The sequence below is a fragment of the Carassius gibelio genome, chromosome A3 (assembly GCF_023724105.1).
Source record: "Carassius gibelio isolate Cgi1373 ecotype wild population from Czech Republic chromosome A3, carGib1.2-hapl.c, whole genome shotgun sequence".
NCBI classification, from domain to species: domain Eukaryota; kingdom Metazoa; phylum Chordata; class Actinopteri; order Cypriniformes; family Cyprinidae; genus Carassius; species Carassius gibelio.
In genome coordinates this window covers 3,587,254-3,606,687 of record NC_068373.1, presented here as the reverse complement: position 1 = coordinate 3,606,687, position 19,434 = coordinate 3,587,254, and the positions used below count along the sequence as shown (strand labels likewise).

At 38.1% G+C, this 19,434-nt stretch overlaps 1 protein-coding gene and 1 long non-coding RNA gene across 2 annotated transcripts; one reads left to right on the top strand and one right to left on the bottom strand.

Moving 5' to 3' along the window:
- The first annotated feature begins 2,194 nt into the window (after positions 1-2,194).
- Positions 2,195-4,989, top strand: LOC127943983 (uncharacterized). Its single transcript, XM_052539958.1, has 10 exons — positions 2,195-2,299; positions 2,392-2,451; positions 2,546-2,596; positions 2,701-2,772; positions 2,876-2,953; positions 3,056-3,175; positions 3,259-3,342; positions 3,484-3,704; positions 3,872-4,031; positions 4,135-4,989. Exons 4-10 carry the CDS (start codon positions 2,754-2,756, stop codon positions 4,278-4,280), a joined length of 828 nt encoding a protein of 275 aa, XP_052395918.1. The 5' UTR covers positions 2,195-2,299; positions 2,392-2,451; positions 2,546-2,596; positions 2,701-2,753; the 3' UTR covers positions 4,281-4,989.
- Positions 4,990-14,812: 9,823 nt separating this feature from the next.
- Positions 14,813-16,127, bottom strand: LOC127944197 (uncharacterized). Its single transcript, XR_008150301.1, has 3 exons — positions 15,681-16,127; positions 15,367-15,441; positions 14,813-14,934 (listed from the first exon to the last, which is right to left on the bottom strand). It is a non-coding gene; the product is annotated as an uncharacterized LOC127944197 (long non-coding RNA).
- Between the last annotated feature and the right edge of the window lie 3,307 nt (positions 16,128-19,434).

Genomic DNA, 19,434 nt, shown 5'->3' with positions numbered 1-19,434 from the left:
TTATTATTCGGATATTTCGTGTGTACAGAGGTGTTTCAGTGTTGTTATGGTAAGATATGAACCAGGAAGTTTACAGGAAGCATGTGACACGATGTGGCGGTGTCCGGATATGACACTCTCAGATTGACATGGGGAAGGACCAATCGGTGTCTGACTGACACACACACACACACACACACACACACACACACACCTAGCACCATAGACATATAAATAACTAGACGCCTCATTGGCCGCTCTGAGCCGTTGCTGCGATACGTCAACACGTCCGCCATGTTAGTGAGGGCAAGACTGCCTTAAAAATACATGGAAGTAAACGGGGAGCTGCGGTTTATTCTGAATAAAAACACGATAACGTTCACATTTATCAACCGATTTCAGGTTTGTGATCCACGTGCAGTTAAAAAAAACGTTGCCTCCAGTTATTTAGTTAGGTTTGGAAAATTATTAATTTTCGTAAGGAATTATGAAAGCTCACATTTGTCTCACTTGTTGATTTCGTTGATTATTTTCGGTTTACAATTCTAATGTTAATTTAGTATAACTGTGACATATGCATGTAATGTAATTTGAATGTACATTCAATTAAATGCAGTTGTTTTATTGCGTTCTCTGAGTTCAAATTCCACTTTTTTTTCTTTCTTGTGTCTCAGGTCAAAACACAGCTCATTCCCTTTGAAATACTGGGAAAAAAATTGAAATAATACATCTTTAAACATGAATATGTAATATCAAGAATTACAAAGAATATGTAATATCAACGGTGGAATAATACAGAATAGACAAAATGAAGAATAAATTAATAGTTAATTATAGAGTAAAATAAACAATTGTGAAATGTTATTTTAAAATACTATTTGTGTAATAATTATTAAACAAATTAAGACACAACTAATGACAGAACACAAAAAATTGTGGACATGAGTTCCAAATTGTGTTTAATTAATGAGCTCCTTAAGTATAATATATACATGTACACACATACACACACACTCATACATACACACACACTCACACATACACACACACACACACACACACACACACACACACATATATATATATATATATATATATATATATATATATACAGAGCCGATCAGCCCTATACGCTCACTACGCAAGCTGCGTAGGGCCCCGCAAATTACTCAAGGCCCCGCCTCCTCCTCGTGTCATAGCGCGTCACGTCACCGTCAATTAATGTTTACAACATCCATGACAAAATGAAGCGAAACTATCCTTCTGGTCACGAAAAGAGGAAAAAAAAAACCCATGAAAGTGAACTGCGGGAACAACAATCAGGTAAACTTGTCTTCTCTCCTCTCTAAGTTTGAGGTCAGCAAAGTAAAGTTTATGTGCATTTCTGTTGTGTTTTTTCGGTCTTGCTAACACTTTGCTCATCTACAAGAGGTTCCGGAACATGGTCGATTTCTTCACTTACCCTGTGGAATCTTCCAAGCTAGGCATTTTTCATTTATCTGGCCTGTCAGATACACTCCGCTTTACCCATATAGCAAATGTGCAGAAGAAATATTATCTTCTTCCTTGCCTGGATGGAAAGGCTGGTTTTCCGTTGATCCACTTGTAAAAATGACTGCTTTTTTTGAAGGGGTGAGAATTTAATTTATTTTGCCTGGAAATTAATCAATTTTTACTTTATGCACGTTTTTCTTCTATTTTAGATGCTGTTTGCCATTGTTCAGTTTATTGATGAGGAGGATCAGCCATTTGCAGTGGTTCCGCAAGTGTGGCTCAGCGAGGGCATGTGCTATTGGCCCCCATTTAACCTCCGCAAAAAAGACAAAGGCAACAATTTAGCCATCCGCTGCACGCCTCCACACAGCACCTGGGAGAAACATCATTTTAAGTTTATGAAGGGAGCAGGTAAATGGTTCTGACTTATGCATTTGATTTTCCTGCATTTCATCTGTGTATTTTCTTTGTCTGTTTATGGTGGATAACTGACTTTCATTCATTATTCCCTGCTCTAGAATGTTGGCAAGAGGCGATGAGATATTTGGTGCGCTTCCAAACAGGTTCTAGCGTTGAAACGACGGACGATGACAAGAAGAGAAAGAGAAAGAGAATCTCAAATTCCAAGTATAGACCCCAGGCCTCTTCTGATGAAGAGGAGTCTAGTCTTCCAGATGCACCAGCAGTGCTGTCGTTTGGACAACCTCTTTTGAGCTTTAAAACATTGTTCCTGGTAACAAGGTTTCAGTGCTGCCCGATGCTCCAGAAGTTGCATCGATTCCAGAAAACCAGGAAAATGTTGTGCCATCTGTAGACTTCAGAGGTGGTATGTAAAATTGCTGTGATGCTTGATTTGTGATCCTGCCACTAAACTATACCCTTTGTTAGATTTTCAAAGTTCTGTTTCCTCTTTCTCAGAACCAGGTTTCTCTCCAGAAATTCAGACTCCACTTCACAGAGCCAAGAGTTTGAGTACAAGTAAGTGATGTTATTTGTGACGTTTTTTTGTCTTGGAAACTATTGCTTCTATTTAAGATAAGGAATCCTTTAATCATAATCTGTTTTTCATTAGGACACTTGACTGGTTACTCGCCGCAGCAGTTTCTGGATGAAAGGTGTCGAGGTGTGTTGTACATTCCATTAGCATTGCACAGTTCAATTATAGTTTCATTACTGAATATGCAATACTCTGCACTGAAGTTAAAGCTGTTATGTTTGCTCTTCCAGCTCGTCAAGTACTAAGCTTTACACCCCCAGCAGCAAATTTACCCTGGCAGCATATGGGTGAAAACGCTGGAGGTATGTAATATGTTGCGCTAAACTAAGTGTTCCATTTTAAGTCCAATTCATTAAATGTATGCAATAACTTCAAACATATTTTTACGTCAATGATTATCAATAGGAGAAAGTCATCGCTCTGTAATTGGCCCTTGGACTCCCCTGGCATCTTGTGTACAGCATGAAGTTTTCAGCTATGAAGGTATATTTTAGGCCTATGTCTTAGTGTCCAGTGTTTTAAAAGTATTGAAAATAGTGCCTTTAGGTGTTTTTTTTTTTGTTGTTGTTTTGTTTTTTAATGTAGATTTCCAGAGATTCCAGAATGAAAAACAAGCCGTGATGGAGGAGAACCAAGCCCTTAGGGAGGAGAACCAAGCTCTGAGGGAGGAGAACCAAGCTCTGAGGGAAAGCACTGCACGAGCAGGTAAGAACATGCACAAAAAAGTCAAACTTAGGAAAGAGTATGTGATGTATGTACAAAATTACCATATGCCTTTCATTTTGTAGCTTCGGATGACAGCGGCTCACTTCAAGAGCAGGTGAAGCAAGTTGGGACAATGTTGAAGACGTTTGCTCGCACTGGGCAATCAGGTACAACTTGCAAACAACACCTGTGGTTGTTGGTTTAATTCCCACTGGGGCCACCTATACATGTAGTAGACCTAGATATAAATGTCATAGTTTAGTAGTTGAGGGACCAGGACTGACTATTATTTTATTTAACCCCTGTAGGTGCAGATCAGACCTTAATGCTGCGACGTCTTGGAGAGTTTGGCGATGTTGTGCGTAGCATGGACAACAAAATGGACACTATGCTGCAACATTTCAGTGCCAATGTGTCTGTTGGAGAGTTATCCCTGCCAGGGGATCGGTTACTCCCCCTAGACACCCAGGAAGATTTGGCGTTGCTTGACAACAGTTTGAGGCAGGATAAAGAGCTCCAGGAACGATTTGTAAGTGTGCTGATTTCGTTTATAACTCCATAGGGTAATGTAAAAAGTAGAATTAAGATTGTACACTGCATATTCTACAGTCTGAATCCATAGCCTGTCACATTTTATATTTATGTATGATAAGCTTCAGAGAAATGTAATTTGTAACACTTTTTTTGGATTTTCAGCTTCGGTTTTTGGCAATCAAATGTGGGAGGGACCTAAAGACAACCGTCTGGCGGATGCTTCAAAGTATCTTCTCTAATCACCTTTCCATCAATACAACCTGGACTGGAGTTGGGGATAAAGCATGTTTTAGAGACATGTTCCTGAAGACCATTGTTCAAAGTAAGTTGGATGTAAAAAAATAAAATAAAATAAAAAATATGTTTAGTAGATGTGTATGGCATTATGCCATTCAAATGGAATGACAGATCTGTATTTTCTACAGGAGCCATCCGGAAGAACCCGGCAACACAGGATGCCACTGATGAAGCCATCCAGGTTAACGTTACGCGTTACCTGAAAGGAGCATCTGACCGTGAAGGCGGAAAAAGGCGCCGCACAGCTGAGAGGGACCCACAGCCGACCCCTTAAACCTAGGCTGACTACTGACATCCCAGCATCACTGACAACTGGAACCCTTTCTTTATCCTGCAGTCAGTAACATCAAGACCCCTAAAGAAGCCAGAAGTGTCAGACTGCACTGCCCAATCCACACTGTTCACTGTGGATATTATCATAGTGCTTAACTTATTATATTGTTAAATATAGCTTGTAAATCCTTGTGCCACAGGTCAGCATTGCAGTTATATCTGTTCTACTACTTTTTTTACCTCAGTATTTTTTATATATATTTGAAGATGTTTATCACAGATACAAGAGACATCTTGTACCCCAGGTCAGCAATGCCATTATAATGGTCTATTCTACTCCAGAGCTTTATTCTAAATTATTACCACTTATCTTATTGTTAGAAATGGCTTGTAAATGTGATGTTATACCTGAATTTTTTTTGGTGTCCTGCACATTCTTTGGTACCAGATATACTCATTACTTATGTTTACTGGTAATTCTTTTCATGCCAGAGCTGACCTCTTTATATTATTAACAATTATTGTAAGTGTTATAATTTGCTTGTAAGCTAAGGCTGTTTTTTTTTTTTTAACAATTTAATTGGAAACCTGCATGTGTGTGTGTGTGTATTTATTTATTTTTTTTCTCTTTTTTTCTGTTATTTATATTTCAGGGATCTGACATCATGTTTCAATGACAGTTACTGTACTTTGAAATGTGGAATTAAAACGTTGACGTTAGGGTTTAGACCAAATGGAAATTTGTCTGGTTTGATCAATCATTATTCTTGATAAACTGCATAATATATATATATATAATATATAATATATATATAAATAAATAAATAAGCAAGCGGCGACCGATCGCTCGAAAATAGCGTTTGCCTCCGACGGGCCGCGGAAGGGTCGCCTTTGATATAACGGCGGCGGGACGGCGGTTGGCCCGCGGGCCGGCCGCGGAACGAAGGCGGTAGGAAGGCGGCTGCCGCCGGCGGTGCACCGTCAAACGTGTTTGCGATTACGCTATTCTGACGCTTCTACTGCCGCCGGAGCGCCGCCGGCGGTCCGCCGACTCATTGCTATCTGGGTAGCTGGGCAGGCAGGCAGTGCATCTCTTGCATCACTTTGTGCCTGACAAAAGTGAGAGTAAAATACAATTATTTATTACGTTTGTTTTTGATAAACGACAAAGTGCGACGGTGTTTGTATGCGCATGCACGAATAGAAATGCGCATTTTTCAAGCAGAAATATATGTGGAGACCAGACAGACTGTACAATATATGGGCGTGAATGATGGCACTCCTCATCAAAAGTGCACATTATACATAGCCTACATACTTTTAAAACAAGACACTGATTATCTAGTCTCAGTCAATGTGTAGTTAAAAACTCTATAGGCCTACAACTGCACTGCACTAATTATGCAAAATGGAAAGCAATGTATTGATAATTTGACAGTGATTGACTTGATTTATAGGCTATATTGAATTTAAAATGTTGATTAGCTGGACATACTGGTCAATGTGTGGATGCACATCGCTCAGTTAATAATAACCATAAATCAAGCATTGCTTCACCATATATATTAAAAAAAAAAAAAAAAAAAAACTTTAACATGCTATGGCAAGCCATTTTAGCTTTTATTCGTTCACAGTTTATGCATTTTTGATATCAAGCATTACATTTTTTTACTATTTGCAATGTGAATTCTTGATTATTTTTACTGATAGTTAGTCAATAATAGCTAATACTAATTATATTAATACTAATAGCTAATAGTTACATTTTTATCTACCAATGTCTATTTTTGATATCAGGAATTACATGTTAACTTGTACAAAAGTTCATTCTTGATATCAAATAAATAATAATAAAGTAAATGACTGTTTAACTAACTATGTGATATTCTTCTCAGTTTCTTCTAGACAGTCCAAATAGACTGGTGTTGCCCATACTGATGCCGAAAATGCCCAGGCTGTAAAGAGAACCTAAGTTAATCCCAAAAGCCAAAGCTCAGAGTTATAATTTATTATTTTCTTCTTATTTATGTTTACGTTAATATTCACTTACTTAATAATGTTCACTTGTTATCTTAATATTCTATAGGAAATACTCTATTCAATAAATATTGTTTGTTTGAACCTCATTCTGTTCTATATTGTTGTTCTATATTGTCGACTGTTTTGTTTAAAGGAGGGAGGATTATATTGGGATCACTGAAGTGTCAGGTGTGACTGTGTGGCAATGGCAAATGGTTTACATAGCTCACAGCATCATGGGTCAGTTAGAGGGCCCCTTAGCAGAATTTTGCTTAGGGCCCCAGGGAGGTCAGGATCGGCACTGTATATATATATATAAATCCTCTGAGAAATCCTCAAGAAACACGTTTTATTTCAGTTTATATTTTATTTCAGTTACGTTTATTTCAGTCTTTCTCTGTGAATAGAGTGGTTTAGCTGTGAAAACAAAACCTGACAAATAAAGATTAATTCTTCACCGCTTCCCTCAAGATTTTCTATTTTATTCAATTAATGAGTCAAATAATGTAAAAGACTTGACGATGCTTGACATTTTGTTCTATAATGCACATTACACACACTCATGCAGAAAACACACACATTTTGAAACAGTGGTTTGTTTTTGTTAACACATATGAATGTTTGAGTGTGAGTGTGTGAGGTTTACCTTGTACAACAAAATCTCAAAGTATAGTTATGTTTATCACAGACCAGAATATGAGATGGTCCCCTCAAAAAACTTTATATTAATCAAAATGAATAATCATTATAAAATCATCACAATGATTTCATTAATTTTATTGCAGCTGGACTCACTATGAGTCATTTCTAGGCTATTAACATCATGTAGTTTTTGTGTAAAGACACACGCAGTACATGATCAGCTTTAAACAGCCTGTGCAAAGCTGTTAAATGCAGTCTATAGTATTGTGATGGACTGAGAAAAATGGTTATATTTAATTATTAATAACTAATAATTCCTTACATTTATATAGCACTTTTCTGGGCACTCAAAGCACTTTACACTCAAACACCACCAGTGTGCACATCTACCTCCAAATATTTGACAAAAACTACTGAAACATTTAATAAGGTAATTATATTATTTATATTAAATTCTATCTTTACGGGGGGGGGGAGGGGGGGCGTGGGAGAATATGAGCAGGGCCTATCTGGCCATTCATTCAGGTCTGCTCTGGGTTTAGTACAAACACAACACTAGTTTAGGGAGGAATAGTCTTGTCTCTGAGAAATGCAGAGAACAGCTTTCCTCAGCTTGCCTTGTCCTGTTTGCAACTGGCTAAAAGGGAAGAGAAAATAATAATGTATTACATAGAATCAGTTCACAGTTTTATGAAAAGCTATGAAATCCTTAAAATTAAGTGATGATAAACTTAATCAGTAACAGAGTTACTGAAGAATAATGGTCCATTAGTTAATGTTAACTACTTTAGTTAACATGATCTAAGCAAGAACAATACTTCTACAGCATTTATAAGTCTTAGTTCATGTTAATTTCAACATTTACTAATGCATTATTTAAATCAAACGTTGTGCTTGTTAACATTAGTTAATGCACTGTGAATTAGCATGAACTAACAATGAATAACTGTATTTTCATTAATAAAGATGAATAAATACAGTAATAAATGTACTGTTTATTGTATGTTCATGTTAATTAATGGATTAACTAACATTAATGAACCATGATTCTAAAGTGTTACCACTTAATCTTTGTAAATAAGTAACGGTAGTGATGCTTTAGAATCGGAAAATTTGAAAATGAATAGAAATTACAATTATGTCTGAAGAAATATGAAGTAAACATCAGTAAATATATCCATATATCTCCGCAGATATGCATCTTTGGTCTATAAATCCTTATTGACGCTGTTCAGTGAGTCTGTGTGAACACAAATAAACCGCTGCTGACCTGACTGAATATGAGTGAGTGGTGAATTTCTATTCAAAATGTGGCATTATACGGATTTATTATTTTGCACTCCTGACATGAATTACTAAATAACTGTCACTGCAACAACGTTTTGTCAAAATTCGTCAAATATCAAAGCTTAGTCTTTAAACTTTCAATTGATGCAGTTTGTCTAGATGTAAAGGGGTTTTAATGTTCAATCCTGCATTAATACTACCCATTTTCAATTTATTTCTCAACAGTTTATGTTCGCCAAGCTATTATGAATTTTGATATAATCGTGTAGCCTACTTGATTTGACCGGTCTACTGACCACTGTCCTCTGAAGCTGGAGAGATGGATGTTATTTTCACCTAAGACAAAAAAATCACACAAGCACTCATTTTGATCTCTATAATATATTCTTCACATTTTTTTGTGTTGATTCGCTGCACTGTTTTAATTTAAAGGGCTGTCGTGACTTATTTTCCTTCCAGTATTCATAAGCTGTATTACGCTGCATGGGCTGCTCATGAAGCGCTCATTTCTCTCTCGTCTTTCTCTCGGTTCTTTGGCCCGAGACATAATTTATTAATGAGATCCGATACGGTAATAATAACATATGTTGGTTTAGCTTGGCAGTGTGAATGAAATGTGTATTTATATGTCCGATCTCTCCCCGAAACGCTGCTGTCATGTGACTTTTTCTCCCTCGATGTCAAATGATATTTCGATTTGCACGGCTCAACAAACACCTGGATTTTGCTCTAGTTTTGTTCTAATGAGTGGATTGTGTGCATTAATATTTAAGAAGCTCTTAAAAATATATATAAATGACTTTACCATGTTGTGACGATGGATAGCAATTGATGTGAGGTTCAGCCTGACAGATACAATCTCACAATCACATATAAACACTCATTTTCATGTGTATAATATATTCTTCTAATTGTTTTGTGCCGTTTCGCTGCAGTGTTTTAATGTGACAGGCTGTAAATTCTCTTCAAGTGTTCAGAGAAATACATCGCGAGCTCGCGGACATTTGGCTGCCGCGAATATATCATGTTATTACTTTAAACAGTTCAGAAACATCTGATTTTAGCTCTTGGTGTGTTATAACGTGTGGATTGCGTGCAATCGCCGTTTTAAAAGGTCTTAAATAAGAATGAATTCGCTCGTTGTGAGCTCCGTGGAGACAGCAGCAGTGATTCTTCTCTCGTCTTTCTGACTGCTCTCTACCCAGAAATCAATTATTAATGAGCCCTGACCCCTGTAATAATCAGATATGTTGGTTTAGCTTGTCAGTTTGAGGGAAATTGTATTATTTACTTGTATTTTTAACCGGTTTAAAAGTGAAACGAAATCCGACTTCTCCCCTTAATCTCTAACGGGTATTGCAACTAGGGGCGCAATTTTTTCTCAGGCAATGTAAGTCTATGGGTAATGTATTTTTACATTTAAAAATTAATTTAAAAAAAAAACTTTAAGTCTGATCACTCTGAAAAGATATAGCAACAAGCACCCCTCTATCCCGCAGCCCAGATAGCAAACATATCCGGGCCTCATCTGGGCCAACTATGGCACATCTGGCTCAGTTCTGGCAGCGGCAGAGGTTATATGGGCCATCTCTGGCCCACACACATCAAGCCGGTTTTAGTTTGAGTCGTGGCTTGCTGTGTGTGGGCCAGATCTGGCCCGCGTGCGACAAACCGGCTTTAATTTGAGTCGTGGCTTGCTGTGTGTGGGCCAGATCTGGCCCGCGTGTGAAAAACCGGCTTTAATTTGAGTCGTGGCTTGCTGTGTGTGGGCCAGATCTGGCCCGTGTGTGACAAACCGGCTTTAGTTTGAGTCGTGGCTTGCTGTGTGTTGGCCAGATCTGGCCCGTGTGTGAAAAACCGGCTTTAATTTGAGTCGTGGCTTGCTGTGTGTGGGCCAGATCTGGCCCGTGTGCGACAAACCAGCTTTAATTTGAGTCGTGGCTTGCTGTGTGTGGGCCAGATCCGGCCCGTGTGCGACAAACCGGCTTTAGTTTGAGTCGTGGCTTGCTGTGTGTGGGCCAGATCCGGCCCGTGTGCGACAAACCGGCTTTAATTTGAGTCGTGGCTTGCTGTGTGTGGGCCAGATCCGGCCCGTGTGCGACAAACCGGCTTTAGTTTGAGTCGTGGCTTGCTGTGTGTGGGCCAGATCCGGCCCGTGTGTGACAAACCGGCTTTAGTTTGAGTCGTGGCTTGCTGTGTGTGGGCCAGATCTGGCCCGTGTGTGACAAACCGGCTTTAATTTGAGTCGTGGCTTGCTGTGTGTGGGCCAGATCCGGCCCGTGTGCGACAAACCGGCTTTAGTTTGAGTCGTGGCTTGCTGTGTGTGGGCCAGATCCGGCCCGTGTGTGACAAACCGGCTTTAGTTTGAGTCGTGGCTTGCTGTGTGTGGGCCAGATCCGGCCCGTGTGCGACAAACCGGCTTTAATTTGAGTCGTGGCTTGCTGTTTCTGGGCCAGATCTGGCCCGTGTGCGACAAACCGGCTTTAATTTGAGTCGTGGCTTGCTGTGTGTGGGCCAGATCTGGCCCGTGTGCGACAAACCGGCTTTAATTTGAGTCGTGGCTTGCTGTTTCTGGGCCAGATCTGGCCCGTGTGCGACAAACCGGCTTTAGTTTGAGTCGTGGCTTGCTGTGTGTGGGCCAGATCTGGCCCGTGTGTGACAAACCGGCTTTAGTTTGAGTCGTGGCTTGCTGTGTGTGGGCCAGATCCGGCCCGTGTGTGACAAACCAGCTTTAATTTGAGTCGTGGCTTGCTGTTTCTGGGCCAGATCTGGCCCGTGTGCGACAAACCGGCTTTAGTTTGAGTCGTGGCTTGCTGTGTGTGGGCCAGATCCGGCCCGTGTGCGACAAACCGGCTTTAATTTGAGTCGTGGCTTGCTGTGTGTGGGCCAGATCTGGCCCGTGTGCGACAAACCGGCTTTAGTTTGAGTCGTGGCTTGCTGTGTGTGGGCCAGATCTGGCCCGTGTGCGACAAACCGGCTTTAATTTGAGTCGTGGCTTGCTGTGTGTGGGCCAGATCTGGCCCGTGTGCGACAAACCGGCTTTAGTTTGAGTCGTGGCTTGCTGTGTGTGGGCCAGATCTGGCCCGTGTGCGACAAACCGGCTTTAATTTGAGTCGTGGCTTGCTGTGTGTGGGCCAGATCCGGCCCGTGTGCGACAAACCGGCTTTAGTTTGAGTCGTGGCTTGCTGTGTGTGGGCCAGATCCGGCCCGTGTGCGACAAACCGGCTTTAGTTTGAGTCGTGGCTTGCTGTGTGTGGGCCAGATCTGGCCCGTGTGTGACAAACCGGCTTTAGTTTGAGTCGTGGCTTGCTGTGTGTGGGCCAGATCCGGCCCGTGTGCGACAAACCGGCTTTAATTTGAGTCGTGGCTTGCTGTGTGTGGGCCAGATCCGGCCCGTGTGCGACAAACCGGCTTTAGTTTGAGTCGTGGCTTGCTGTGTGTGGGCCAGATCCGGCCCGTGTGTGACAAACCGGCTTTAGTTTGAGTCGTGGCTTGCTGTGTGTGGGCCAGATCCGGCCCGTGTGTGACAAACCGGCTTTAATTTGAGTCGTGGCTTGCTGTGTGTGGGCCAGATCCGGCCCGTGTGTGACAAACCGGCTTTAGTTTGAGTCGTGGCTTGCTGTGTGTGGGCCAGATCCGGCCCGTGTGCGACAAACCGGCTTTAGTTTGAGTCGTGGCTTGCTGTTTCTGGGCCAGATCTGGCCCGTGTGCGACAAACCGGCTTTAATTTGAGTCGTGGCTTGCTGTGTGTGGGCCAGATCTGGCCCGTGTGCGACAAACCGGCTTTAATTTGAGTCGTGGCTTGCTGTTTCTGGGCCAGATCTGGCCCGTGTGCGACAAACCGGCTTTAATTTGAGTCGTGGCTTGCTGTGTGTGGGCCAGATCTGGCCCGTGTGTGACAAACCGGTTTTAGGTTGAGTTCTGGCTTGTTGCATGTGGGCCAGATATGGCCAATACCAAGTGACCAGATGTGCCATTTTCTGAAGACACGTCCTCGCAGATCACCTTACTTTACCAGTCAGTGGTTCTAAAACTATTTTGAGTACTGGACGCCCATAATATTTCAGGACACGTAATATAAATACATACACACATTTATTTGACCTGCACGGACCTTTTATGAAGCTGCAATGTTATTTGATTTTTTTTACATTTTTGTACCATGTCCTCTGGTGTGACACCATGTCCTTTGAACTTTTTTGGAACCACTACAAATGTTTTATGCTTTGTTGTGCATTAATATGACACCCCTAAATTATATATATTTTTAATTAAAAAGTGCATGTTAAGCTACATAATCCTAGAAAATTTTGCAAATGTGTCTTGCGTGCCACTAATGACAGGTTAGCTTGGAATAGCAAGGTCATTAATTGACAGAAAAGGCTGAATCGTCCTTTGGTGTGATAAAAAAAAAAAAAAGTCCTCCATTGTGACACCTGTACTGTCACACCACAGGACAAAGTTTCTCTAAAAATAATTTTAAAGAATTAAATAATATTTGTTTAATTCCTTTTTTATACTTTTAAATGCAATAATTACATTCATTAAATTAAGCTCTAATCATAAAAAAAAAAAAATTATGAATCTTTAGAATATATGACAATTTCACTTTTAAATAAAAAAGTTACAAAAAATTTGCTTTTTTCATGATATTCACATTTCTTCAAGATGCACCTTATACACGCACACACACACACACATATATATATATATATATATATATACACACACACTTACATACATATATGAGTGTTCGTAAAAGCAACAATACAAAATCTTAAACTATAAAAGTGCCACTTTGTCACACTATTATGTGTAGGCCTGGCATTTTGCACTGGGCTATAGAACTACAAAATGAATTTTAATTTAGCAATATCATAATTGAATGACATTTTGAATTATGTAGTGATCTAATTCTATCCACAAGGCAATTGTATGTGAATGTGTGAGACTTATGGTCATGGTTATAGGGAAATAACAAGAAAAACAAAGTGCAGTAAACGGTAAAACTGTTTGCACTACAAACCAGTATGTTCATAATGGGTTAGTTGCACAAGATGGCGCCGGCGAGCTTCAGCGACGCGAGTGTGTGCGTACTTATTTCCGGTCTTGCGACGCTCGCATTGACTGTAAGGGAAACTTACATATGAAACTTAGCTAGATGTATATAATTAAAGATTTTCAAATTTAACAGCCGATATTTGTATATCAAAAACATGGGGAAACATCCTCCCTATATTTTCACGTACCTCTGTGGGGAAATTCATCAAGATACAACGCGGAGATTGCTTTATTCTTCTGTTGATTATGTGGATCAGCGTCAGTTCAGGTCCACAGGGATTTCTTTTTTCAAACACAAACCTCTCAAATATGCAATACTTTTCATTTTCGAAGAGCTGGTTTTGTTCTGTTATGTAAGATACATGTTTCTGACTGTCAAACGACTCAGAGATTTCTGATAAAGCATGTTTTATTAACTTTATTTGATAACATAATTTATAACTAACTGTACAATTAAACGTAGTATAATTATGGTAGGTTTGCCTTACATAAAAGATCGCTGTTTGCATTCATGTGTGTTTTTATCTGGTTATTTGTTTTGTGAAAGATCTGCAGCATAAATCATTATCTGTCTACGAGTAGCCATTGTTATTGTTTTGCATTAATTATCAGATTAAACAGATATTAAAAGTCACGTATTTTTTACTGTGTAAAATAATCTTGTGAAAATAACGATGAAACAGACTGATGTATGTGTACAATTGAGAAATGGATACTTCTGAAGATAAATCGCAGCCCACGTCTCACGAGGTAAATATTTAATATAAAAATAATAATAACAATGCAAACATCTTCGAGAAATAAGTAATTTGTACATTTACATATTTGGTAAGATAAAATACATTATATAGCTGTGTATACACACCATGAGTTCAACTTTCATCTCGTGAACAATAGTGAACATTAGTGTATTTAATTCAACAGGACCGAAACATACACAGGTTTCAAATCCACTGGCTCAGTTAACATTTGTAGTATAGTGATAATAGCAGTGTATATCTTATTTGCATATGAAGTGATATTATAAATCCTGTAAACATATAGAAGGTAATATTTGGACTTCTCCGGTTCTCCCCATACGGTAAGAAAATATTTTTAAATATATTTTCAAATATATTTCAAAATATAAAAAAAATGGCCAAAAAATATATTTCCTAAAATATATTTCAGAATATATTTACATAAATATATTTTCTACAAATACATTTTTGGCCATTTTTTTAGTTTTTTACATATATTTCAAAATCTATTTGAAAACATAAAAAAAATGGCCAAAAAATATATTTCAGAATATATTTACATAAATATATTTTCTACAAATACATTTTTGGCCATTTTTATATATATATATATATATATATATATATATATATATATATTGCCCTGCATATATTTCAATCCAAGAAAATACATTCACAATGTAACATTTGAATAAAATCTTTATTTTCTGTCTAAAATGTGAGCATATAACACCCCTGAATAAAAATCAAGTAAGGAACATGCTATAAAATAAAAAACAGCAGCAAAAAAACAATAACAAAATTAGCTCCTTTTTTTTTCAAGCAGTCTCAGTTCCCCCAGCTTGGAATTCACTGCAATACCCAAAGCTCCTCTGGACACATTGGGAAACCTCTTCTTGACTGCCACTGTAAGAGACAAAAAAAATTACTGATATATTTTAGGGTTAGTTCATGCACCCAAAAATAAAAATTCTGTCATTACTCATGCTCATGTTGTTCTAACCCTGTTAAGACTCTCGTTCATCTTCTAAACATAACTGAAGATATTTTAATAACATTTGAGATTTCTGTCGCTCCATTGCTGCATATTTTGCCACTGCCTATGTTAATGACGGCCAGGTGTCCACTGGTGCAGAGCAGAGCCAGCGTTTTCAATTAAATTCTATGGAGCAAGCAGTGAAGCGGCGTAAATGACACCACTAAATCAACCATGTTGTTACTGTCATGTAACTTACCAATGTCCGAAATTCATTCATATAGAATGTACTTTTTTAACGGTTGTAAATTCAAATACAAATCTACTCAAATATTTCAGACACACTGCAAGTCTTGATTTACCAAATATGGCTCCCATGGTTTCCTTGTCAAGGGCATGTCTTCTCTCTGCACTACCATCAGTTTTACTCTTTCCCCCTACAAAAGACCATACATGATACACAAACATTTGTATAGGGTACAGAGGGCATGCACAATTGTCTTCTGACCAGTTATAGATTTCCAAATATTTTTGTTCACCTCAACATTGAAAGTAAAGAAAAATAACTGGGTTTGAAAGATATTTGTATGGATATGTTAGATGTAGAATTAGCCTTTTTTTTTTACACTACTCAGATTAATATCTAAGAATTTGACTTGGCCTTGAAACTGTTTACCTTTCAAATTGCTGTGGATCAGAACTTCTAGTGGGAAGGCGGCCATTAAAAGAACACGCACCATTGAAGTGGCTGTTTGGGCCTGCAGGGCAGAAGTCCATTGATGCTTGAGGATTTTTATGCCCGTGCCATGTGCTAACTCCACCTGTGGTTGTGATCACATAAAAAGAGATTTATAATATACATTATTTTCAAATCAAATCTTTAAAACTTGTTTAAGTTTTTATTTAGCCATTTCACCCATTGCAGAAATGAATAAAAAATCTGTATGTACAGACCTAAATCCTCAGCAAAAAGTACTTACATAATTAGCATCACTGGAACACTTTAAAAAAAAAAAAAACATTAAATCAAAATGAAAGTCAACAATGTTATTACAGACAGACTGTTGCTGGTAAACTCTAAAGGAAAGGAGGAAGAGCTTACCTACAAACCTTTACATACTTTATTAAAGGAACACTCCACCGTTGTTCCCTTAACTAAGACGAGTTGATACACACCTCTCTCGTCCCAATCGCTCTGGCGCATGGAGACTCTTTGATAGCACTTAACTTAGCCCAGTTCATTCATTAGGGACCAGACAGAGATGAAGTTAGAAGCGACCAAACACCTCCACATTTCTCTATTTAAATACAGTTACACAAGTTACACAACAAAGTATGGTGACAAAAAATAAAACGTGGCGCTTTTCTAAGCGGGTAAAAAGGATAAAGTAAAAAGTCACGTTGGTTCTAATGACAGAAGTGAGAGGGAGAGGGGGAGAAGATTTTCAGGAGTGATGATATTACTTGCGCAGAGTCGAAATGCTCCCAGTGCTATTCCGCCATACATTAGGGGTTCTCCGATCACGATCGGCCGATCGTTAATGCCCATCTCGTCAGTAAAGCCGGTTCTCTAATCAGCGGTTAATTCCATCATGTGCGTGATTTCACATAGAGCAGCTGTTACTACACAGAGCCGTTGTTAACTGAGGAGATGCGCCAAAAAACGCTGAAAATTAACGTGATTTGCGCCATCTCCTCAGTTAACAACGGCTCTGTGTAGTAACAGCTGCTCTATGAGAAATCACGCACCATGATGGAATTAACCGCTGATTAGAGAACCGGCTTTACTGACGAGATGGGCATTAACGATCGGCCGATCGTGATCGGAGAACCCCTACCATACATTATAGTTATCCTTTTTACCCGCTTAGAAAAGCGCCACGTTTTGTTTTGTGTCACCATACTTGGTCAAAAAACGGTGGAGTGTTCCTTTAAGAATTAACAAAGCAATGACTCGTAACTACACCATGTATTTTGGCAAGGCAAAAACAAAATACTTACTTTAGCAGACAGAGAAGCATTGGATGCAGCCTTTGACACCTGTAAAGCAGAATACTCATTAAAAACAATACACAACACTGAGCCTCATAAAATCTATTTTACAAGTATCAAATATCACAATGTTGCACAACTATCAAAACATTACTCCTTGTTAAGACTTGTGACTCATATTTTGATGGAGGTATATACGGGACGGGTATATAGATATGTATGGATATATATATATATATATATATTTGGTGTACGCAAGTGAATAGGTACAAAGTTTACATGTTCTGAAAAAGACAGAAAAAACTTAATTGTAAGTTTCCAGTAGTTCCAGTAAGACCCCAGTAGTTTAATAAATGTCTTCTGAAGCAATTTAGTGGATTTTGGGTGAGAACAGACCAAAGCATTCCTCCAAAATTACTCCATCTAGTGCTCTGTGCATGTGTTAAAGGGGTAGTTCGCCCAAACATGAAATTTCTGTCAGTAATTACTCACCCTCATGTCGTTCCAAAGCCGTAAGACTTTCGCTCTTCGATCATCTTCTGAACACAAATTAAGATATTTTTGTTGAAATTCGAGAGCTTTCTGACCCCTCCATAGACATCATACATCATCATAACTACTTTCAAGGCCAAATAAATTGTTAAAATAGTCCATGTGACTCCACTGGTTTAACCTTAATGTTATGAAGCGACGAGAATACTTTTTTTGCATAAAAAAATAACAGCCTCAGAGACTGATACGGAAGAGAATAAATTGTAAGAACTGAATAAAGACTCTTTTTTTTTTTTTTTTTTTGGAACAAAATTTATGCTCGAACCACTGGAGTCACATGGAATATTTTAACAATGTATTTTAACAATATTTTAACAACAACTACTTTTCTGGGCCTTGAAAAGTGGTAATGATTTTTCTGTGGGGTCAGAAATCTCTAAGATTTCATCTAAAATATCTTAATTTGTGTTCCGAAGAAGAACTTAGGTCTTACGGGTTTGGAACAACATGAGGGTGAGAAATTAATGACAGAAATTTAATTTTTGGCTGAACTATACCTTTAAACACTATGTTAATGACTATATATGCATATAGTCACCATATCTCCATCAGGACATATGCTGAGGAAAAAAGTCACACAAACATGAGTAAACACAAAGGTGAGTAAATTATGAGATATGTCAATTTTAGGTGAACTATTGTTTATCTAGCACAGTCATGTTCAAATCACTAGGATGCTATGAATAATGTTTCTGACTTGACAAGTATATATGAATGTAAAAAATAAAATAAAGACAATAGTTAAAATGCATAACTTACATCAAGGACATCTGCATTTGATTCCACAGGCTAAAAATGAATATGGTAAATGGATATGTTAGCAATAGTACTGGACAATTGTTTACAATATAAGTTTATCTACTGATCTAAAGATGTAACTGTGGCTCTTGTAGCAGGATAATTATACCACAAAATGCAGAGATTTAATATACAGTATAGTAGTTTGCATGTAGCTGTGGTATGAAGTACAACTTGTTCTGTTGTAATTTCTTAATTATTTTAATTAATTTCTTGGTTTATTATAAATGTAAAAAAAAATCTATTAGAAAAGTCATTATTTCAATAGTTGTGCTTAGTATGTGACATAATAGCTTGTGGCATAGACATTACATAAAAAGCAGCTAATACTTACTTTAGGAGCATGTGAGAGGGGAACATGAGATGGAGTCTTTGACATCATGAACATCTGCAACAGATTCCACAAGCTATTGTAAACTGCACCAACAACAACAATAACGATAATGACAAACAAATTATTTAATTAGATTTAAATCCTACGTCAGGGGCATCTGCATTTGACTTCATGGGCTGAAATAAGTAGGCAGAAATATTACTACAGAGCAAGCAAAAAACTCCAATGGTCTTAAAAAGTTTTAAAAGGTAAGGAAATGTGGAGCATTGTCATTAGTAAAATAAATTAAGGCATAACTGTTACATCATGTAAACAATTATTCTAACCTCCTGGAGTAAGTGCTCTGTAGCCAGAAGGAGAGGTGGGATTTCTGTGAACGTAAAATTAAACACACATATACATAACGTTATAAATATATATAGTACAGAGTACTATCAAGTATTTCATTTTAAATATATATAGTAATATAACAGTACTTACTTTTAAGTATTTCATTTTTCAGCCTCTCATTTTCTTTATTTAAATTCATGTTCTCTTCTCTCAGCATTTATCACACGCTGCGGATGTTCAATTTTTCTTTCATTCCACAACTTTAGATCATTTGGTAGGTCTGTGAGCTGTCCCTTAAACACACATCATTGACTGTAAACAAGTACATTTATATGTATCCATAAATATGTTATATATAACATATATAAATATATTCACATATGGGAAACACTAACCTTTTTCTTAGCTGCTGGTTCCTCTCTCA

Bases quoted from the DNA above. Each gene is read 5' to 3' on its own strand.
- LOC127943983 (XM_052539958.1), top strand. The intron at 2,954-3,055 runs GTATATTTTAGG...TTTTTAATGTAG, and splicing joins TGAAGTTTTCAGCTATGAAG to ATTTCCAGAGATTCCAGAAT. The intron at 3,343-3,483 runs GTACAACTTGCA...TAACCCCTGTAG, and splicing joins TGCTCGCACTGGGCAATCAG to GTGCAGATCAGACCTTAATG.